At 45.7% G+C, this 23,835-nt stretch overlaps 1 protein-coding gene and 1 pseudogene across 4 annotated transcripts in view; both read right to left on the reverse strand.

Annotated features, from left to right (window-relative positions):
* Window positions 1-822: 822 nt before the first annotated feature.
* CDH1 (cadherin 1) overlaps window positions 823-23,835 on the reverse strand; it is a 96,898-nt gene continuing 73,885 nt past the window's right edge. The window contains exons 6-16 of one of the 4 annotated variants that reach the window (XM_030794861.1): window positions 23,476-23,620; window positions 21,928-22,103; window positions 21,524-21,652; window positions 20,285-20,467; window positions 18,005-18,249; window positions 16,189-16,334; window positions 13,365-13,589; window positions 11,954-12,181; window positions 6,934-7,064; window positions 5,440-5,583; window positions 823-3,076 (exon numbers count right to left, since the gene is read on the reverse strand). In XM_030794861.1, coding sequence (XP_030650721.1) covers window positions 2,867-3,076; window positions 5,440-5,583; window positions 6,934-7,064; window positions 11,954-12,181; window positions 13,365-13,589; window positions 16,189-16,334; window positions 18,005-18,249; window positions 20,285-20,467; window positions 21,524-21,652; window positions 21,928-22,103; window positions 23,476-23,620 — 1,962 coding nt within the window. In that variant the 3' untranslated portion in view covers window positions 823-2,866. The remainder of the gene's footprint in view (window positions 3,077-5,439; window positions 5,584-6,933; window positions 7,065-11,953; window positions 12,182-13,364; window positions 13,590-16,188; window positions 16,335-18,004; window positions 18,250-20,284; window positions 20,468-21,523; window positions 21,653-21,927; window positions 22,104-23,475; window positions 23,621-23,835) is intronic. The other 3 variants (XM_030794863.1, XM_030794864.1, XM_030794862.1) reach the window with 3 other exon arrangements.
* Window positions 12,443-13,321, reverse strand: LOC105739279 (annotated as a pseudogene).

Below are 23,835 nucleotides of genomic sequence, written 5' to 3' on the forward strand. Positions count from 1 at the left end.
TTTTAGGCTTACACCAGGGTTTCTTAACAGTGGCTGGCATTTTATGCTGGCTAATTCTTTGTTGTGAGGAACTGTCCTGTGCAGGGATGTTTAGCAGCATCCCTGGCCTTGATGTGATGACAGGACCACCTCCCCAGGTACTCCAGAAATTGCAAAATGTCACATGGAGGAGGGGGCCACATTCTTCCCCAGCAGAGAACCACTGGCCTGTACTCACTTGCTGGCCCCAGGGACATCATTTGAAGCTTTGCTCTGTCCCGTCCTTCAGCTCAGCCCACAGTCTCCCGTGGACATAGGAATTTTATTGGTTTCATCACATGCCACATGGATGGATACTGTTCAAATAAAGTTACCGTGTGAATGTAGTTTCTCCCATGTTGCGTCCAGTAGAATAATAGAAACTTCTGGAGAAGTCACTTCAGCATGAAGTTTTAAAAAATTTTTTTTATTTTTTTGAGATGGAGTCTCCTCCGTCACCTAGGCTGAAGTGCAGTGGTGCAATCTCGGCTCACTGCAACCTCTGCCTCCTGAGGTCAAGTGATTCTCATGCCTCAGCCTCCCAAGTAGCTGGGACTACAGGTGCGCGCCACCATGCCCAGCTAATTTTTGTGTTTTTGTGGAGACGGGGTTTCACTATGTTGCCCAAGCTGGTCTCAAACTCCTGAGCTCAAGTGATCTACCCGCCTCAGCCTCTCGAAGTGCTGAGATTACAGGCGTGAGCCACCACACCCGGACTCTTTCTCCATGTTTTGACTGAGGCCATCTCCATGCATCTTTTCTCTTGCCTGGAAATGTGGTGGAATCAAATAAAACAAATTCGACAATGGTTTAACAAAATTCTTTAATAAAATTTATAAAAATGCATCTTTGAGAATACTTTTCTCAGCTTGAATTGTTTTCCTTTTCCACCCCCAAAGAAAATACACAATTATCAGCACCCACACACGTATACACTCAAAACTACAGTGACATTCTCTATACAGAACTATATTCGATATAGCTTGAACTGCCGAAAAATCAAGACAATTCCAAAAAGTGATTGCAGGGTTGATTTTTTTCTCCAAAACACTTGAGAAACAGTGAAGCTATTTCAACAAAAGTCTTTTCTTTGATTGTCAAAAGTTGAAATTCACATTTAAATAAAAAGAGATCCAAATCAAGATCCTCTCTACCCCCTACCCCTCAACTAACCCCCTTTAGGGCCACATTTTCTTCTTGCTCCTAAGAAAAAAATTTGGAATTTTGAATATTCCCAGTTTTCTATGCACATCTGGAATTGGGCAAATATGTTCAGCTCAGCCAGCATTTTCTGTAGACATCATCAAAAGCAGGCACTTGGGGATTCTGGGCTTTGGGTACAAACCACGGATCCTGTGTCAGAAACACATGTTGAGACTCCTCCATTCCTTCCAGAATTTTCAAAGATGAGGTAGACCCACCTCAATCATCCTCAGCATCAGTTTGCTAAATTGCCAGGCTCAATGATAAGCTCTCCTGCCATCTCCAAGCCCACTTTTCATAGTTCCGCTCTGTCTTTGGCTGCAGCACTTTAGGCACTATTCTAAGTCCTGGAGTATATCACTCTTGCTTCAGAGCTAAATAAACATTAACGAACACACTTACTCAGAACAAGTCACTGGATAGATGCCCATTGCAAGTTACGTACTCAGGAGATGAAAGAGGGAAGCCATTAAAGGTCTTCAGAGTAGACAATACCTAGTCAAGATGTGGCCAGACGAAGACACGAGCTTCTTACCCTAAAAGGGCCCAATAATTTCTGCATCAGAGAACTCCTGTCTTAGGCAAAGCAACTGAATTCAGGAGCGAGAGTAGATATTAAAACATGGAGGCTGGGCACAGCAGCTCATGCCCGCAATCCCAGCACTTTAGGGGACCAAGGCAGGAGGATTGCTTGAGGCCAGGAGTTTAAGACCCGCATGGGCAACATAGCAAGACCCCATCTGTACAAAAAAATAAAAAGGAGGCTGGTGGGAGAATTGCTTGAGCCCCAGAGTTTGAGGTTACAGTGAGCTATGATCACATCACTGCATCCCAGGCCTGGGTGATGGAGCGAAACTGTCTCCTAAAAAATGGCAGGGAGTTAGGGAGCTGGGCAGGTGCAGTGGCTCATGCCTGTAATCCCAATAATCTGGGAGGCCAAGATGGGAGGATCACTTGAGCCCAGGAGTTTAAGACCAGCCTGGGTAACATAGGGAGACCCCGTCTCAAATATTTAAAAAATTAGTCATGCATAGTGGTGCATGCCTGTGGTCCCAGCTACTTGGGAGGCTGAGGTGCAAGGATTGCTTGAGCCTGGGAGGACAAGGCTGCAGTGAGCTGTGATTGCACCACTGCACTCCAGCCTGGCCGATAGAATGAGACCCTGTCTTAAAAAAAAAAAAAAAAAAGTCAGAGGTACACACCAGTGTAGCGATGAGCATGAGCACACAAATTTTTTTTAAAAAATTATATACACAAAACAACAGAACTAGAGTATAGCTGACTTCTCCCCTTCTTTTTAAAAGTGAGACAAAATTCCTTAAGACAATCTGCAAGGTGCTGGGTGAACCTTCTGATGCTGAAGTTGTTCTTCTGGAATATTAAAATTTGGATATCTTTTGGACATCACCACCATGTAAAGAGTGATGGGAAAAAAAAAAAACTTCAAGAAATAGTCAAAACTTTTCTAACACACACTGATTAGAGCTATAAAGTGGAAAGAGTATAAAGCTATACTAACTGCATCACTGACCAGTCTCTTTTTTTCCCAGAACTCATCTCAAGGGAAGGGAGCTGAAAAACTACCAGCAACATGATTTCTGCATTTCCCAGCACACGAGTCTAGGGCCCGCCTCTCTCAAGTCCCCTAGTCGTCCTCGCCGCCTCCGTACATGTCGGCCAGCTTCTTGAAGCGATTGCCCCATTCGTTCAAGTAGTCATAGTCCTGGTCTTTGTCTGACTCTGAGGAGTTCAAGGAGCTCAGACTAGCAGCTTCGGAACCACTTCCTTCATAGTCAAACACGAGCAGAGAATCATAAGGCGGGGCTGTGGGGTCAGTATCAGCCGCCTTCAGATTCTAAAGAAGAAAGGGGACAGAAGGATCTTTTAGTGAAAGGAAGGGCACACCTGTCATCTGGGGCAAGAACTCTAGCAATATGTAAGGTATGACAATGCACCCAGACTGTGGCACACCACGGAGCAGTGAACACCAACAACATACATTTATACACACTGTCATGGAAAGATGCAGACGCACAGGATATGTTGTTGATGGAAAGAGAAAGTAAAATGGTAAGTTATATGTAGGCAGGAGAGATGCAAGCACCAACTAGTCAGGATGGAGTCCCCACAAATCAGAGCGGGGCTGCCACACCACCAGCTGGGATGGGCAGAGCTGGAAACTTTGCATACTGGTGCATGCAGGCTGCATTTCCACCCAAAAGGCCTGGAAGGATGAAAGCCAAATGCTTAACAGTCAAATCTGGGGAGTGGGGGTGTGGGAATTAAGGAAGGACTTGTATTTCTTTTTTTTCTTTTTTTTGGAGACAGAGTTTCACTCTTGTCACCCAGGCTAGAGTGCAATGGCATGATTTTGGCTCACTGCAAAATCTGCCTCCCAGGTTCAAGCGATTCTCCTGCCTCAGCCTCCCAAGTAGCTGGGTCTACAGGCATGTGCCACCATGCCTGGCTAATTTTTGTATTTTTAGTAAAAACGGGGTTTCACCATGTTGGCCAGGCTGGTCTCCAACTCCTGACCTCAGGTGATCCACCCGCCTCGGCCTCCCAAAGTGCTGGGATTACAGGCGTGAGCCACTGCGCCCGGCCTTTTCTTTATATTTTTTCATTTTATGAAATAAATAAAGTATATTTATTTTAAGATGGAGTCTCAGAGTCTTGCTCTATCACCAAGGCTAGAGTGCAATGGCATGATCTCGGCTCACTGCAACCTCCACCTCTCAGGTTCAAGTGATTCTCCTGCCTCAGCCTCCTGAGTAGCTGGGATTACAGGTGTGTACCTCCACACCATAATTTATATTTTTAAAATAGCAAGCATACTTAAAAAAAAAACGTTTAGGTTTGGGAGTACATGTGAAGGTTTGTTATATAGGTAACAAATGGTAAACTCATGTCATGGGGGTTTGTCGTACAGATTATTTCATCACCCAGGTATTTAGCCCAGTACCCAATAGTTATCTTTTCTGCTCCTCTCCCTCCTCCCTTCCTCCTCCCTCAAGCAGACCCCAGTGTCTGTTATTCTCTTCTTTGTGTCCATGAGTTCTCATCATTCAGCTCCGACATATAAGTGAGAACACGTGGTATTTGGTTTTCTGTTCCTGCATTAGTTTGCTAAGGATAATGAACTCCAGCTCCACCCATGATCTTGCTCCTGCAAAAGACATGATCTTGTTCTTTTTTAGCATACTATTTTTATAGTTTAAATAAAAACTGCAAATACAAGTGATGACTTGCAAATGAGTGTGAATGGAGGAAAGGCCTGAATCCAGATGTATCTAAAAGGGGTCTGTAGCCAGGAGCGGTAGCTCACACCCATAATCCCAGTACTTTGGGAGGCCAAGGCAGGCAGATCACCTGAGGTCAGGAGTTTGAGACCAGACTGGCCAATATGATGAAACCCCATCTGTACTAAAAATATAAAAATTAGCTGGGCGTGGTAGTGGCGCCTGTAATCCCAGCTACTTGGGAGGCTGAGGCAGGAGAATCGCTTGAATCTGGGAGGCAGAGGTTGCAGTGAGCCAAGATCATGCCACTGCACTCCAGCCTGGGCGACAAGAGTGAAACTGTCTCAAAAAATGAAAATATAAATAAATAAATAAATAAATAAAAGGCGTGGTTAAACTGGTTTCTTCCTGTTTCTTGTTTTTTCCAGTGGCTAAAATGAATGTGGCTTGGTCACTTCTAACACTGCAGTGCCTCACAGTCCTCAGTGACAGCTCCCACAGAAAGCTAAAGCAGGCCAGGCACGGTGGCTCACGCCTGTAATCCCAGTACTTTGGGAGGCCAAGGCAGGCAGATCACCTGAAGTCAGGAGATCGAGGCCATCTGGTTGACATGGTGAAACCCTGTCTCTACTAAAAATACAAAAAAAAAAAAAAAAAAAAAAAAAAAAAAAAAAAATAGCCGGGCTTGGTGGCAGGCGCCTGTAGTCCCAGCTACTTGGGAGGGTGAGGCAGGAGAATGGTGTGAACCCAGGAGGCGGAGCTTGCAGTGAGCCGAGATTGCGCCATTGCACTCCAGCCTGGGCAACAAGAGCAAAACTTCGTCTCAAAAAAAAAAAAAAAGGAAAACAGGGCTCAGGGCTCAGGCAAGCTGAAAACATAGTAAAGGAAAGAATCTAAAGACTCTTTTTCTCATTTTTGACACAACTCCTCCTGAGCTTAGAGATGAGCCATGCTTTGGCTTTCCACATGGATTACTTACTTCATCAATAAAATTTCCAATTTCATCGGGATTGGCAGGGCGGGGAAGGTACCGGGGGACACTCATGAGGGTTGGTGCGACGTCGTTACGAGTCACTTCAGGCCGAGCGTCCAGGCCCCTGTGCAACTGGCTCAAGTCAAAGTCCTTTGGAGAAAAAGGTTGAAGTATAATGAAGAGTAAGAAAGAAACAGTCATATATACAGGGCTATGTTCAGTTTATAGATTACGGTTGGATGATGCCTTCACTGCCAACTGTATGATCTTTACCAGTTTAATGCAAAATGACAGTTTTCAAGCTAAAAGTCTCTCAAATAGTACTGGAAAAAAACATAGCCCAAAGGATTGTGAGTAGCATGTGTGGATCCAGATATAGGCTGTGTGCCTTATTACTTTTCATAGGACATGATGATTAGATCACTGTTTGGCAAATATTCACTCCCTCCCAACCCCAGCTTGTGAGAAGAGTATACATCCATCGATTTGGGGCTTTGTTGTGTGACTTGCTTAGCCAATGGGACAGTAACATGTGACACAGGCAAAGGTCTGAAAGGCACCAGCTTCTGGTACAAAGATGAGACTTGCATGGAACAGACCTGGACACAATTCGCAGGTTAGAGTCATTCAGCTAAACTCTGCCTAAATCTGCTGAGCCCCAGCCATCCTACAGATTCTCATGAGCTTAGATGAGACCAGCAGTTGCCCCAGCTACCCCACAGTACATGAGAAAGACACGCATGTTGTGTGCTGCTGAGATTCTGGGATTGGTTGCTCTATTGCTCACTGATACAATATATCTGGTATCCCCCAACTAGACTTACAAGTCCCTGAAATCTAGAACAATATTTTTCTCTGTACACCCACCTCCCTATGTTGTATGGAGCTCAGTAAACTGTGCCTCACTCTGTGGCCTCAGTCAAAAGCAGGACTCTGTAATAGACCCCCATGGTTCCCTTACTATAATAACTAGACTCTCCAAGACACTGAACAGTTCCCTAGACAACTCCAGGGTAAGATGTTAAGATCATCTCCAAAATCAGGAAATACAGAGGGACTAAAGGTATAACAATGACAAAAAGGAGTCTGGTCTAGCTAAAAACTCAAGAGAAACAAAGGAGACCAGTTGTTCTCTGTCAAAGAGAATCTGGCTGAAGTTCATGTCCAGAGAATGGCAATGAGGAGTGCAGGCTCTGAGACAGACCATTTGTCTCTATTGCTTCCTAGCTGTGTGACCTTAGCCAAGTTACTGAGCTTCTCTGTGCCTCAGCTCGCTCACTGAGGTGCAGAACAGTATGCGATCAATAAATGTTAGCTGTGTTGGTGATGATGTGATGATGATGATGATGGTCAATGACAATGTCTACTTTCTTGGGTAAGGCCTTAAAAAGATAATATCCAAAGTGATTCAGAGCTGTTTCAAATGCCTACCTCTTACTAATCATTGCTTCTTCCGAATAAAGAGATCACCATTGAGCTACCAAGGTTTTAAAAACCCACCTGGTCCTCTTCTCCGCCTCCTTCTTCATCATAGTAATAAACGTTGTCCCGGGTGTCATCCTCTGGGGGCAGTAAGGGCTCTTTGACCACCGCTCTCCTCCGAAGAAACAGCAAGAGCAGCAGAATCAGAACTAGGGTGGTGGGGGAGAGAGAGCAAGTGTTGAGAGCCAAAGATAAAGAAGGCCAGAAGCAGCAGCTATCACAGAGCACCCCTCATACCAGACAGCGGGCAGCTAGACAGCCACTAGCTGCCTTCAATACACTTAAAGATGTCAATCCATGTGACACTCACATCTCTGAAGTTGGTATGTACAGTACAACATAGTAGACAGTGATATGTGAATTCAAGCATGGTCCTGAACTTTCAGATGGGTTTTAAACTCAATCACTGTCATTTTCCCAAATCTGGGGGAAAATGTTCCAGGCAGAGGAAACAGTAAGGGCAGAGGTCCTGAGGCAGGAGCATGTTTGGTGTGACGGAGGGAAGGTGAGGAGGCCAGCATGGCTGTAGCGGGGTGCATGAGGGGAAGAGACATGGAGAAGAGCTCAGAGGGGCAAGCAGGGCGGGAGGGACATATGGGCCACTGCAAGGACTTTGGCTTTGATTCTGAGTTGGAGCCATTGAAGGTTTGTGAGCAGGGCTCCTAGGTTAGCCCAAATGTGACTGATACATAATCAGCTATGGGGAGTGGGACAGAGACTTTAAAATTGCCTGATATGTTCTTATTTTCTCTTAAGATAAAATCATGTAAGCAAACTTTAAAATCTAACTTCCAAGGCTTAACACAAGGGTTACATTTCACCTTGGGATTATTTCTAGGATATATACAATTAACATTTAACTTAAAAAAAATTCTCTAAAGCAGCCAGAAAGAAGCCACTTAACTTAAAATATATGTGTATTATTCACTATGAATGAAAAAAAAGATTCCATGTGTTTTCTATCTATGGGTGCCCAAGTACCTATATACTGTACCCTATGAAGCATAATCTTTTTTTTTTTTTTTTTTTTTTGAGACGGAGTCTCGCTCTTTCACCCAGGCTGGAGTGCAGTGGGGTGATCTCGTCTCACTGCAGGCTCTGCCCCCCGGGGTTCACGCCATTCTCCTGCCTCAGCCTCCCGCGTAGCTGGGACTACAGGCGCCTGCCACCTCGCCCAGCTAACTTTTTTTTGTATTTTTAGTAGAGACAGGGTTTCACCATGTTAGCCAGGATGGTCTCGATCTCCTGACCTCGTGATCCGCCCGCCTTGGCCTCCCAAAGTGCTGGGATTACAGGTGTGAGCCACCACGCCCGGCCGAAGCATAATCTTTATTTATTTATTATTATCATTATTTTGAGACAGAGTCTCACTCTGTTGCTCAGGCTGGAGTGTAGTGGCGCAATCTCAGCTCACTGCAACCACCACCTCCTGGGTTCAAGTGATTCTCCTGCCTCAGCCTTCCAAGTAGGCGGGAGTATAAGCGCCTGCCACCATGCCCAGCTAATTTTTGTGTTTTTAGTAGAGACAGGGTTTCACTGTGTTGCCCAGGCTGCTCTCAAACTCCTGACCTCAAGTGATCCACCCACCTGGGCCTCCCAAAGTGCTGAGATTACAGGCATGAGCCACCATGCCCGGCCGAAGCATAATCTTTAAACAGGAGGTTGCATAAACTTGGGGAAAAGATTTCTCAGATGTACCTCAACTACCTATTTCTGAAATCAGAAAAATGCCAGAAACCTTATCAAGATAAACAACATAACTCCCTTGTCCATGATTCATCAACAAGAACACTGAATTGGCTGCACAGGGAGACAGCACTGAACAAGACTATAGGAGCTACACAGTCCCCATCCATGCAGAGCAAGAGGCAGTTTACCATTTCCAAAAAGACGCCTCTTATCAGCTGTGCCAGAAGCCCAGTATCTGCAGGCTCTGAGAAAAAGCCTGGCACAGAGTAAGCAATCAAAGACTGGCGGAAAACATGAAAAGCTTCAGATCTCCTGGTGTCTCTCTAAGTAATTTTTTTTAATAGAGATGGAGTCTTGCTATGTTGCCCAGGCTGATCTTGAAACCTAGGCTCAAGCAATCCTGCCACCTCAGCCTCCCAAAGTGTTGGGATTATAGACATGAGCCACCGCGCCCAGTCTCTAGCACATTTTTGCCCTTAAGAAACAAGAAATTGGCCGGTGGAGTGGCTCACACCTGTAATCCCAGCACTTTGGGGGGCCAAGGTGGGAGGATCACTTGAGCTCAAGAGTTTGAGACCAGTGTGAGTAACATAGTGAGAACCCATCTGTAATAAAGAAAGAAAAAATAATCATAGAAGTTAAAAATACAAGAAATTGAACATCTGAATTCTGGCATTGCCTGTTTTAAATGTTGTTCTACATGGGAATCCCCACCCCCAGTGTCTAAAAAAATACATACCCATAGCAAATTTAGATAATCCTATTTTTAAAAAATATTTCAAGTATAACTACAATCTTTAAGATTCCCTGGCTAGGCACAGTGGCTCATGCCTATAATCCCAACACTTTGGGAGGCCAAGGCAGGAGGACTGGTTGAGACCAGAAGTTTGAGACCAGCCTGGGCAACATGAGGAAACACTGTTTCTACAAAAAAATATAAAAAAATTAGCTGGGTGTGGTGGCTCATGCCTGTGGTCCCAGCCACCCAGGGGGCTGAGGTGGGAGGATCACCTGAGCCCCTGAAGTTAAGGCTGCAGTGAGCTGAGATCACTCCACTGCACTCCAGCCGGGACCACAGAACGAGACCTTGCCTCAAAAAAAAAAAGAAAAAAAGAAAAGAGAAAAAAGAAAAAAAAAAGATTTCTTTAGAATAAAAGTACTACCTCAATAAAAATTTCAAAAAAAATAAAAATAAAAATAAAAATAAAAGTACTAGTCAGTAACCACTATACCAAAAGCAGACCAGGCCACTGAAATGTAATTTGACTAGCAAGTGGGCAGGCAGGGCTTGTGTTACCCTGCCCAAGGCCATGATGAATTAACCTAATCTCATGGCTCAATAAAGCCATGTAAAGGCTGGCAGGATGAAAGTCCAGAAGGCTTGCTCAGTTCTCAATAGCACTATCCTTTCCTTCAACTTTGGAAGGACACCAGGAAGGGGCAGAAGCAAATGGGATGCCCAGCAGACATTTCTGGAAGGTTGAAAGGCACCCTCTCCTGGAGTCCACTGAGGCAGCAGCAGCAGGATCAATGGCACCCATGCTCAATCTAAATTGAAAACCCTAGATTTGGTCCCACTGCTCCCTCCAAAATTCTTTTTCCATTCCCACCAGCTTGGCCTGGTCTCTGCCCTCCAAGGAGTCTCCTCAAGCCTCTGCTGTGCTTTGCTAGGAGGGGAACCTTCCTGAATACCCACCTGCCTGTTGGAATTCTACCAGCCCCTGTGGCCTAACCACTTACATCTTCCACAAAACTGTCCTTGAGACTCAATTAACAGCCTTTTCTGACTACACTGACTACAAAGGCATTCATGAGCTGGACCACCCCTTGCAGTCACTAATTATATATGATCTTTAAGCATTTCTTTAAAAAAATTTTTTTAATAAAAAATATATTTTTTATTTTTATTTTGTAGAGACAGAGTCTTGCTTTGTTGCCCAGGCTGGTGTCAAACTCCTGACTTCAAGCAATCCTCCCACCCTGGTCTCCCAAAGAGTGAGCCACCATACCAGGACAAAGGTTTCTAATTGACTTGCTCTCATTTGCTTTGAGAATCATTCGCTTGCTCTTCTATCATTCATATGTTTAAAGCCCTACCAGAGTTCTGATGTAGTGCACTCTTCCATATGGATACTTTGTCTTTTGATGCACATAGTCTGTTTTCATAGTTAATTTATTCCTTTAATAGATTCAGTATTTTCTCCCTGTGTGTAAATGATAGAAGTATTTACCTTGACCATAACAGCACCTGTGTCACCCCTAGGGCTCACTCCAGGTGGGCTCCAATGGAAACAGGTTTAAGGACTATGGCAGAAACTGCCAATTTTCCTCAGCATCCTTTTTCTCCTTTATCCTTTTAGTCATTGACACTCACTGCTCACCCTACACTCCACCCCTACTCCATGCCAATTTTCAATTGTAAGTAGAAGCTTCCAGGCTCCCTTGCAGCTAGATGTGGCTGTGTTTGGACCAACGGTATATAAGTGGAGGTGATATATGCAACTTCCAGTCGTTTGGCCTCCACTTCCTCTCTTATCCCCTTCCCCCATCTAGGATGGAATGTAGAGATGGTAGTGAGCTGGCTAGCTTAGACCACGCTGATGAGGGCAGCCCCCAGGGTCTTGCTACTCTGCCTATGTTCTAAGGAAATGCAACATCAGTACCCCCTGGGAGCTGGTTAGAAATGTAGAATCTGGCCGGGTGCGGTGGCTCAAGCCTGTAATCCCAGCACTTTGGGAGGCTGGGGCGGGTGGATCACCTGAGGTCAGGAGTGCAAGACCAGCCTAACCAACATGGAGAAACCCTGTCTCTACTAAAAATACAAAATTAGCTGGGCGTGGTGGCACATGCCCATGGTCCCAGCTACTCAAGAGGCTGAGGCGGGAGAATCGCTTGAACCCGTTAGGTGGAGGTTGCAGTGCGCCGAGATCACACCATTGCACTCCAGCCTCAGCAACAAGAGCGAAACTCCGTCTCAAAAAAAAAAAGGAAATGCAGAATCTGTGGCCCTATGCCAGACCTCCTGGATCAGATTTCCCAGTTTAAAAAGAGGCCCAGATGATTTGTATGCACTCAAGCTTGGGATGCACTGTCTTGAAGGATGAAAAGAAACAAGGCAGAAGAAACCTGGGTCCCCTGTTGACTTCATGGCCTTCCCACCTTAGACCATTTACCTCTGAAATGTTGAGTAAGAGACAAACTTCTATTTTATGGAGGCCAGCATAACTTGGGAGTCTCTTTCCTGTATCAGCTAACCTATATCCTTACTAAGAACAAAAATCATTTCCAGGAAATAAACCTCCTCCATTTTTTTAAGTCAAAGGCTGAGTCACTTGCCAGCTGGACTTACTTAGCAAAGCAAGAATTCCTCCAAGAATCCCCAGAATGGCAGGAATTTGCAATCCTGCTTCGACAGGCTGTGCCTTTCTACAGACGCCGGCGGCCCCTTCACAGTCACACACGCTGACCTCTAAGGTGGTCACTTGGTCTTTATTCTGGTTATCCATGAGCTTGAGGTTGATTTTGTAGTCACCCACCTCTAAGGCCATCTTTGGCTTCAAAATGATAGATTCTTGGGCTGGAGAAAGCAATAAAAAGAAATGATGAGACCAGGAGAGGAAAATAAAAAGCTCATTCCAGAATAAAATTGCTAGTGAACTAAAGACACTCGCAAGCTGAGTGAAGACAGCAGAGCTGCTTGGGTTTTATTTAGGTATGTACTTTTTTTCTTTTTCTTTAAAAACCTTTATTTCCATTTGGTCTAAGCATTTGGTCTAAGGCTCGGGAGAGGGCTCTAGAGTTGGTTAAAAAAAGCTGCCTAGTGCCCAGAGGGAGAGGCTCAGGCAGAGCAGGGCTCTTCAGATGTCGCTGGGTTCGGTAGGCTCCTGTGTGCCTGAGGGTGAACCTTTTTGCCCAGCCCGGCCTGGAGGCTGGCCAGCCTGAGAAGGTTGGTCAGGTGGTCACCTATCTTCTTGATGAGTTTCACTTTTTCATCTAGGAAGTGGCTCTCCAGGAAGTCACAGATATGGGAGTCTGTGCAGGCAGAACCCAAGGCATGAAGATCCAAAAGGGCCTGGTTCAGGTCCTTCTCCAGGGCCAGAGTGACTTCCATCGCACCCAGGGTTTTACCCCATTCATCTTGACACAGCTTCTGGATGTCCTGGAAGACAGTGTGGCCGCCACACTGGTTTTGCATTTTCAAGGGACACTCAGTGCACTTGTGCTTCTCCTTGGCCAATTTGTGGAAGAAGTGGTGCACACCTTCCAGATCCACATCGTCACGGTGGAAATAGAAGCCCAGAGAGAAGTAGGTGTAGGAAGCCCATAGATGCAAACTGACCAGGCAGTTGACAGCTGCCTCCACCTCAGTAGAATAGTTCTGATGAATCTGGGAGCTCACGATTGGTTGGCAAGAAGGAGCTAACCACAAAAATGGTGTTGTTTGGTCCCAGGAGTAGGAGGTAGCAGAGAAGATGGTCCTGGAGGTTGCAAGTGGAGAGGGGAGTGGAGGGTGGCTAGAGGCTGGGAGAGGGAACCCTGCTTGGGTTTTACATTACTGGGTAGCATGCTACAAAGTTAGATACCAGGAAAGGAAAAAGACCTTTGGAGCAAGGCCTCAAAGACAGAAGGGACAAGGAAGCAAGTATCAATGGAAGGGATGACATCTAGAAGTTGAGAAGGGAAATTGAAAGGTGGGGATCTGGGGGAAGAGAAGCATGGCAGTTGGAGCAAAGTTGCCAAAATAAAACTCAGGTACCCACTTGGGTCGTTGTACTGAATGGTCCAGTTGGCACTCGCCCCATGTGTTAGTTCTGCTGTGAAGGGAGATGTATTGGGAGGAAGGTCTGCATCAATGATGTTTATGACCTGAGGCTTTGGATTCCTCTCACAGAAGAATATAGTTCGAGGTTCTGGTATGGGGGCATTGTCATTCACATCAGACAGGATCAGCAGAAGTGTCCCTGTTCCAGTAGCAACTGGAGAACCTAAGAGAAAATACACAGGAAATATAGCAGCTTGGCAACAGTAATGAATCCCCATTGCCTTCCACCAGACCAAGTCTAGATCTTGTCCTGGCTCTTCAGTGGTCCCTCACCAGGCCCCACTCCACCTGCAGAACCTCCTGTCCCACCAATCCCAAAGGACCTCCACTCCCAGGTGGGCAGGTCTCTGGCCGTTTTACACAGACAGCTTATTCCCACCTTGCTAACAATTATTCAAGTTATTCCTCACACCAAGAACACGCTCCTCCTTCTTCACAGATCGTCATTCATTCACTGAATTTTAACTACTCCAAGAAGTCCTGTTGCCTGCCTGTTGCTTCCCTAGTTCTCCTTTTTCTGCACTTTCTGCCATTTGAGGTCATTAACAAAGCATTGAGTCTTTTTATTTATTTTAATTTTAAGCCTGACTAGAAGCTTAAAATCAAAGGGGATGAGTTGGCTCTTTTGAAGTCTCTGCAAATTGGTTTTCAAAATAGATTGGGGACTTCATATACACTTTTTTTTTTTTTTTGAGGCAGGGTGTCACTCTGTCACCCAGACTGGAATTCAGTGGCATGAACACAGTTCACTGCAGCCTCTACCTCCCGGGCTTAATCTCCCACCTCTGCCTCCCTAGTAGCTGAGACTACAGGCGCATGCCACCATGCTTGGCTAGTTTTAAAATTTTTTTTTGTAGAGAGGGAGTCTTATCATGTTGCCCAGGCTGGTCTTGAACTCTTGGGCTCAAGTGATCCTCCCATCTTAGCCTCTGAAAGTGTTGGGATTATAGATGTGAGCCACTGCTCCCAGCCCATCCACACTTCTGTTTGCATTTCTTTTACATCTTGACACAACACTAAGCATATGGTAGTAGGAAAAATTGGTACCCAGGGAACCATCGTCAATATTAGTATACGATACGGATACAAAACAACAGAGGAATCCATCTCAAACCTATAAATAGATACGTCTAGATGGCATGACTGTAAATTTTTAAAACTTTTTTTCTCATGTAAATTTTCTTTTTTAACAATGAGCACATGTCATTTAAAATTAACTTAAGGAGGCCAAGCATGGTAACTCATGCCTGTAATCCCAGCATTTTGAGATTATGGGCAGTATGCTGCCCAGGCTAGTCTTGAACTCCTGGCCTCAATCCATCTCCCACCTCAGACCCCCAAAGTGTTGGGATTACAGGTGTGAGCCTAGCACCCAGCCTATAAATGTATTTAAATACACAGAAACAGTCTGGAAGGACCCACACCTAACTGATTTAACACCTAACTAATTTCACCCACATGAGTATTAACATTTTTCAGATAGGGGAATTGAGGGACATAAAAATTAAACAGCAGGCAAGGCGCGGTGGCTCATGCCTGTAATCCCAGCACTTTGGGAGGCCAAGGTGGGCAGATCACAAGGTCAGGAGTTCAAGGCCAGCTTGGCCAATATGGTGAAACCCCACCTCTACTAAAAATACAAAAAATTAGCTGGGCATGGTGGCGCACACCTGTAATACCAGCTACTTGGGAGGCTGAGGCAGGAGAATTGCTTGAACATGGGAGGCGGAAGTTGCAGTGAGCCAAGATTGCGCCACTGCACTCCAGCCTGGGTGACAGAGCAAGACTCTGTCTCAAAAAAAAAAAAAAAAAAAAAAAAAAAAAAAAAAAAAAAAAAAATTAAACAGCAAATCCAAGGTCACATGAGTATTAAGCTTTGGAACTGGATTGTAAACCATCATTATCTGGTTTCCTTAGGGAAGGCATAAAGAGTGAGTAGTGAAAAGTAAGTTCTGTTTGACCAAAATTACTTGAAAAAAAATTTTTTTTGGAGACAGAGTCTTGCTCTGTTGCCCAGGATGGAGAGCAGTGGAGCAATCTTGGCTTACTACAGCCTTCACCTCTCAGACTCAAGCAATCCTACCACCTCAGCCTTCTGAGTAGCTGGGACTACGGGTGCTCACCAACACACCCAGCTAATTTATGTACTTTTTGTAGAGACAGGGTTTTGCAATGTTGCCCAGGCTGGTCCCGAACTCCTGGGCTCAAATGATCCTCCCACCTCAGCCTCTTAAAGTGCTGGGATTACAGGTGTGAGTCACTGTGCCCAGCCCACTTGAATTTTTGATAATAAGAATGCCTTTGTTTAAGAATAAAAGAGAAATCTTTTGCAGCAACATGGATGAAACTGGAGGCCATTGTCTCAAGTGAAACAAATCAGACATATAAGGAGAAATACTGCATGTTCTCACTTAGAAGTCAGAGTTCGATAATGTGTACACATGGATGTAGATTGTGGAATGATAGACGATGGCAGCTGGGAAGGGTCCGAGAGGTGGGAGGGGGTAGATGATGAACAATTACTTAATGGATACAATGCATGGTATTTGGGTGATGGATACCCTAAAAGGCCTGACTTTACCATGACACATCTATGCATGTAACAAACTTACCCTTGTACTCCATACATTTATACAAATCAATCCAACAAACAAAAAGGATAAAAGAAAAAGAATGAACTCTTGCCTCCAAAAGAAGGGAGGGGCAAGGAAGTGAACTAGCTGGAGGTCGAGGCAGCAAAGGCCCAGATGAGGCCCCCTTACCGTTGTCTGTAGCTATGATGAGGGCTGTGTACGTGCTGTTCTTCACGTGCTCAAAATTCTCCCTGTCCAGCTCAGCCCGAGTGGAAATGGCACCAGTGTCCGGATTAATCTCCAGCCAGTTGGCAGTGTCTCTCCAAATCCGATACCTAAACAGGCACAAGCTCTGGCTTTTAGAATAGGACCAGCAAAAAACATGTAGCTGAAAACGGCTTAAGTGCTTCTTCAGTTATATGGTTACTTCCAATGTTTTTATTTTGAAAACCAACGACAGGCCAGTCGTGGTGGCTCACGCCTGTAATCCCAACACTTTGGGAGGCCGAGGTGGGCAGATCACCTGACATCAGGAGTTCGAGACCAGCCTGGTCAACATGGCGAAACCCTGTCTCTACTAAAAATACAAAAATTAGCTGGGTGTGGTGGCACATGCCTGTAATCCCAGCTACTGGGGAGGCTGAGGCAGGAGAATCGTTTGAACCCGGGAGGTGGAGGTTGCAGTGAGCCGAGATTGCACCATTGCACTCCAGCCTGGGCAACAAAAGTGAAACTCTGTCTTAAAAAAAAAAAAAAAGAAAACCAATGATACAACAGACAAGTTACTAAAATAGTATGATGACCATCCATGGACTCTTCACCTCAGTTTACTCATTGTTAATACTTTGCTACATCTGCTCTGTCTATATCAACACACACCTACATAATTTCCTGTTCTGCTGAACCATTTGCAAATAAATTGCAGAAGTCATTCATGTTCCTTTACTTATAAATATGTCAATGTGTTATCTCCTAAGAACAAAAGCATTCTGTTATATAACCCCAATTTGATTTTTTTTTTTTTTTTTTTTGAGATGGAGTCTCGCTCTGTCGCCCAGGCTGGAGTGCAGTGACTCGATCTCAGCGCACTGCAACCTCAGCTTTTTGTGTTCAAGTGATTCTCGTGCCACAGCCTCCCAAGTAGCTGGGATTACAGGTGTGCACCACCATGCCCGGCTAATTTCTTGTGTTTTTAGTGGAGGCAGGGGTTTCACCATGTTGGCCAGATTGGTCTTGAACACCTGGCCTCAAAGTGATCCACCTGCCTAGGCCTCCCAAAGTTTTGGGATTACAGGCATAAGTCGCTGTGCCCAGCCCAAAATGAGAGTATTTTAAAGCAAGTGTTGTAGTTGGTTGGCATGTGAGTTTTCAGCATCTGTGTGATTTACATTATAGAGGTACCTTCAAGTTTGAAAGGAGAATACTGATAGTAAGCTACTTAGAACACAATGCTATGGGATGGGTGTGGTGGCTCACGCCTGTAATCTCGGCACTTTGGGAGGCAGGCAGATCACTGGAGGTCAGAAGTTCGAGACCAGCCTGGTCAACATGGTGAAGCCTCGTCTCTACTAAAAATACAAAAATTAGCCGGGCGTGGTGGCAGGCACTTGTAATCCTGGCTACATGGAAGGCTGAGGCATGAAAATTGCTGGAACGGAGACAGAGGCTGCAGTAGGCAGAGATCACGCCACTGCACGCTAGCCTGGGCAACAAAGTGATACTCCAAACTCAAAAAAACACAATATTATGTATGCAAAGTAAAATTGCATTTCTACCATACTACAAGAGCTCAAAGAGAGGCAGCACATCAGACCAAGAATGGCTGTCTGTAAAGGGAAGGTAACAGGTGAAAGGAGCACAGAAAAAGGGAATAAAAAGTAAATTAAGAGAATGGTCTTGTACAGACAAATGACAAAATGCCATGAAGTACATATTACTGATTTATATATAAAACGATATAAAATAACGAGTTGCTGCAAGTCAGTTGAAAAATCCTCACACTTACGTTATTTTCTGTTCCATAAATGTGTCTGGCTCCCGGGCAGTGTAGGATGTGATTTCCTGGCCCACGCCAAAGTCCTCGGACACTTCCACTCTCTTTTCAGGAGGCACAAAGATGGGGGCTTCATTCACATCCAGCACATCCACGGTGACGGTGGCTGTGGAGGTGGTGAGAGAGACCTCAAAAGGCACCACATTCGTCACTGCTACGTGTAGAATGTACTGCTGCTTGGCCTCAAAATCCAAGCCCTAGAGAGCAGAAACAATGAAGTTAAAAACAAAACGAAACATTTTATGTTAGTAAAAATAAAATTAAATCCTTAACTTGCTTTTGGTAATATATTAGGTTGGTGCAAAAGTAACTGTGGTTTCTGCCATGACTTTCAATGGCAGAAACCACAATTACTTACCATGGCTTCTCAAATCTGCTCACCTACTCAAGAGGAAGTCAAAGGTCTGGGGCTATTCTAGGGATCCAGTCACTTCAACAAGCAATTCACTCAAATTCTTAGTTTTCAAGTTTCTTTCCTTATTTTATTTTTTTCTGAGACAGCATTTTTGCTCTTGTCACCCAGGCTGGAGTACAATGGCTCACTGCAACCTCCGCCTCCCAGGTTCAAGCAATTGTCCTGCCTCAGCCTCCCTAGTAGCTGGGATTACAGGAGCCCACCATCACACCTGGCTAATTTTTTGTATTTTTAGTAGAGACGATGTTTCACCATGTTGGCCAGGCTGGTCTCAAACTCCTGACCTCAGGTGATCCACCCGCCTTGGCCTCCCAAAGTGTTGGGATTACAGGCGTGAGCCACTGCACCTGGCAGTTTTTTTTTTTTTTTTTTTTTTTTTAAAGAGATGGAGTCTCGTTCTATTGCCCAGGTTGGAGTACAGTGGCATGATCATAGCTGAGTGCAGCTTCAACCCCCTGGGCTCAAGTGATTCTCCCACCTCAGCCACCCAAGTAGTTGGGCCCACCGCCATGCACTACTGCGCTTGGCTAGTTTCCAAGTTTCTAGGACATTTTTCAAAAACAACCATATCTGCCCCACTTCTAAAATAAACCAGCACAAGAGCAGAGACCAGTAAATCATTTTCCCTCTCATTGCAAAATGGAAAGAGCTAAGGGAAGGAGAATGTTTCTGGGAAAGAGCCTATTAAAGCAGATAGTACTTCTTTTTCAATTTCAGGATCCTGTGTAAGAGCTTCTTGATTTCTTTCTTTTTTTTTTTCTTTTTCAGACAGAGTCTCACTCTGTTGCCAGGGCCAGAGTGCAGTGGCGCGATCTTGGCTCACTACAACCTCTGTCTTCCGGGCTCAAGTGATTCTCCTGCTTCAGCCTCCCAAGCAGCCGGGATTACAAGTGTGCACCACCACGCCTGGTTAATTTTTGTATTTTTGGTAGAGACAGGGTTTCACCATGTTGGCCAGGCTGATCCCAAACTCCTGACCTCAGGTGATCTGCCCACCTCGGCCTCCCAAAGTGCTGGGATTACAGGCATGAGCCACCATGAGCCATCAAGAAGCCTTAGCTTCTTGATTTCTTTTTTTTGAGACGAAGTCTCACTCTGTTGCCAGGCTGGAGTGCAGTGGCATGATCACGGCTCACTGCAACCTCCGTCTCCCAGGTTCAAGCGATTCTTCTGCCTCAGCCTCCCTAGTAGCTGGGACTATAGGTGCGTGCCACCATGCCCAGCTAATTTTTGTATTTTTAGTAGAGATGGGGTTTCACCATGTTGGTCAGGATGGTCTTCATCTTTTGACCTTGTGATCTGCCCGCATTGGCCTCCCAAAGTGCTAGGATTACAGGCGTGAGCCACCGCGCCCGGCCTCCTTTTCCCCGCCCACCCCCCGAGACTGAGTCTTGCTCTGTCACCCAGAGCTGGAGTGCAGTGGCGCGATCTTGGCTCACTGCAACCTCCACCTCCCAGGTTCAAGCAATTCTCCTGCCTCAGCCTCCCTAGTAGCTGAGATTACAGGCACATGCCACCATGCCCGGCTAATTTTTGTATTTTTAGCAGAGACTCAAACTCCTGACCTCATGATCTGCCTGCCTGGGCGTCCCAAAGTGCTGGGATTACAGGCGTGAGCCACCACACCCAGCCCAGTTTCTTGATTTCTTACATGAGCAGGAAGAGCCACTGCAAACCCCACATGGTCCACTAGAATCTGGGAAAGTCACCCTGTCCCCTTGCCAAAGCGAATTTACTTCTAAGAAGGTACCAGGGGACAAGGGCATGAACAGCTGCGAGGATGCCAGTTTCTGCATCTTGCCAGGTACCATACAAACCTTTGCTGTTTTCAAAATGCCATCGTTGTTCGCTGGATTTGTGGTGACGACAAATTGTCCGTCATTATCATTCAATATGGTGTATACAGCCTCCCACGCTGGGGTATTGGGGGCATCAGCATCAGTCACTTTCAGTGTGGTGATTACGACATTAGCCTCGTTCTCAGGCACCTGACCCTTGTACTGCAGAGCAAAGAGACGTGTCATTTACAAAGTACCAAGACTGCTAGCAAAACTGAGTCTCAAGGCGCTAAATGAATCCTCTTTTTTTGTTGTTTTTTTTGAGACAGGATCTCACTGTCATCAGGCTGGAGTGTATTGGAGCGATCATGGCTCACTGTAGCCTCAACCTCCTGGGCTCAAGCAATCCTCCCACCTCAGCCTCCAGAGTAGCTGGGACCACAGGCATGCGCCACCACACCTGGCTAACTGAAAGCAAGCTTCAAGGAGAAGATGTGACAAGGAGAGGCCAGGCAATGGGCACACTGGGGTGCAATGGTATAATCTCGGCTCACTGCAGCCTCCGCCTCCTGGGTTCAAGCAACTCTCATGCCTCAGACGCCCGAGTAGCTGGGATTACAAGCATGCACCACCATGCCCGGCTAATTTTTGTATTTTTAGTGGAGACAGGGTTTTGCCACATTGGCCAGGCTGGTCTCAAACTCCATCCTCAAGGGATCCACCAGCCTTGGCCTCCCAACTTGCTAGGTTACAGCTGTGAGCCACCACGCCTGGCCATTATACAGGATGATTTAAACTTCCCCTACTTGGTTCTCAATACCTTCTCCTTGAATGCATGTAACATCCTTGGCATTCGATAATTCTCATAAGATGTCTTCCTAGCTATACTAGAAACACCATGAGAATGGAATCTGTCTTTGTGTGTGATGGTCTCTCCAGTGTCTAACACAGTGCCTAATATAAACTTAGAAAATATTTGTTCAATAAAGAAATGAAACCCGGTAATATTTGCTATAAAAATGTACCATATGAGGCTATGAAATCAGTAGGTGCTTTTTGCAACTTCGCAATCTTGCGCCAATTGGCCCTAGGCCAAGGGTGGAAAAAAGATGCTAAAAGACAACTGCCATCTCAAGATGCTTGCTTTTAAGTTTAAAGTTAACATTCGCTAGTCTGGAGAGAGTTTTCAAAGATTTCGCCCATGAGCAGTGGTGAAACTTAGTTCATGAACAACAAAAGACCTTTCTTTGGAAACCCTCTAAGGAGTTATAGAATTACCGTGGTGGGATTGAAGATCGGAGGGTTATCGTTGGTGTCAGTGACTGTGATCACAGCTGTTGCTGTTGTGCTTAACCCATCACCTTGAAGGTCAGCAGCTTGAACCACCAGGGTATACGTAGGGAAACTCTGCAGAGAGATCGACACAACCAAGTCAGGACCAGGAACACTAGCCACCTTTGGCCTAGCCCAGCCCAACACATGGAACCAGAATATTTAACCATCTGCTTCATGCCAGCCTGCCTGTCTTCTACACATGGAACCTCTGGGCAGAAGCTTAGATGCAAAGCTCAGACCATCACTGTATTAACTGACAACTGGCCTAGCAGGATTTTGCTTTGTCCAAGGGATTGGGCTAATACACATTTGTCCTCCACACCCTCTGGATCCTCCTGACCCCTGACCTCTCGGTCCAGCCCAGTGGTGACCACACTGATGACTCCTGTGTTCTTGTTAATGGTGAACATATTTTTGTCAGGCAGCTCAGGATCTTGGCTGAGGATGGTGTAAGCGATGGCGGCATTGTAAGTGTTCACATCATCGTCTGCGTCTGTGGCTGTGACCTCCATCACAGAGGTTCCTGGAAGAGTTCAAGGAGAGGACGGTTTAGACAAGCTGTACTTTGGGACCGGGTCAATACTGCTTAATCCAATTCTGCCCTGAGGGATAAAGGAGGGGACATGGGGGTGGTACCATGTCAGAGTTCCCTAATTCCTAGAATTCTTACCAAAGTGCTAGGGGAGGAAGAAAGCTCAAACTTTCTAAGTTTGAACAAACTATCAACTTATTATCCAGGTATAAATACACAAATGGTAATAAAGAAAAGAAAGGGAATGATTATGACAAAAGTCACGGTGTGGTTATCTTTTTTTTTTTTTTTTTGAGATGGGAGTTTTGCTCCTGTTGCCCAGGCTGGAATGCAATGGCGCAAACTCGGCTCACCGCAATCTCTGCCTCCCAGGTTCAAGCGATTCTCCTGCCTCAGCCTCCCAAGTATCTGGGATTATAGGCATGCATCTCCACACCCAGCTAATTTTGTATTTTTAGTAGAGACAGGGTTTCTCCATGTTGGTCAGGCTGGTCTCGAACTCCTGACCTCAAGTGATTTGCCCACCTTGGCCTCCCAAAGTGCTGGGATTACAGGTGTGAACCACCGTGCCCAGCCTAGGGTGTGGTTATCTTTATGGAGGAGAGAAAAGAATGTGACCAAGGGGGATTGTTTAGGGCTTTAAGGTACTGGCAAAGATCTGTTCCTTAATTAGGAAGGTTGTTCTTAGCCAGGTATAGTAGCTCATGCCTATAATCTTAGCAGCCTGTGGGGCTGAGGTGGGAGGATTGCTTGGGGCCAGGAGTTTGAAAGTAGCCTGGACAACAAAGCAAGACCCTGTCCCTAAAAAAAAATTTTTTATTTTTTATTTATTTTTTTTTTGAGACAGAGTCTGGATCTGTCACCCAGGCTGGAGTGCAGTGGCGTGATCTCAGCTCACTGCAACCTCTGCCTCCCGGGTTCAAGCAATTCTCCTGCCTCAGCCTACCAAGTAGCTGGGATTACAAGCACCCGCCACCACGCCCGGCTAATTTTTTTGTATTTTTAGTAGAGACGAGGTTTCACCATGTTGGTCAGGCTGGTCTTGAACTCCTGACCACAGGTGACCCACCCACCTTGGCCTCCCAAAGTGCTGGGATTATAGGCATCAGCCACCATGCCCAGCCTAAAAAAAAAAATTTTAATAATAAAAAAGGGAAGATTGTTCTTAAACTCTCCCTATTTTATATGTTTCCACAGGTAGACTGTTACACACACGCATATAACACAACAATGGCTTGCCAAGAAGTTCTGTCCATAGGAAGGATCAGCTTTAGTTACACAACCTTTGGGGTTGGACAACACTTTGGGGTCCAAAGAACCTAAGAGTCTTTCTGGGTATTCAGATTCTCATTAGTGGATATACCTGGAAGAGCACCTTCCATGACAGACCCCTTAAAGACCTCCTGGGTGAATTCGGGCTTGTTGTCATTCTGATCGGTCACCGTGATCACAATCTCCATTGGGTCCTCAACTGCATTCCCGTTGGATGACACAGCATGAGAGAAGAGCTGAAACAACCGAGTGAGGGTGACCTGAGTTCTGATGAGGAAGAAAATGTGGGAGAAGGGGCACGGCCAGAGCACAGTGCGCTCCCCCGGCTGCCACACCTTCCCACGCTCTGAGACCCCCAGTGGGTGACTTTTCTCACACATGTGCTGCTGCTGCTTTAGTGAGATCATAACAAGGTAAGACCCATGGGCTGGAGAACACCCCCACTGCCTCA

The sequence above is a fragment of the Nomascus leucogenys genome, chromosome 2 (assembly GCF_006542625.1).
Source record: "Nomascus leucogenys isolate Asia chromosome 2, Asia_NLE_v1, whole genome shotgun sequence".
NCBI lineage: Eukaryota > Metazoa > Chordata > Mammalia > Primates > Hylobatidae > Nomascus > Nomascus leucogenys.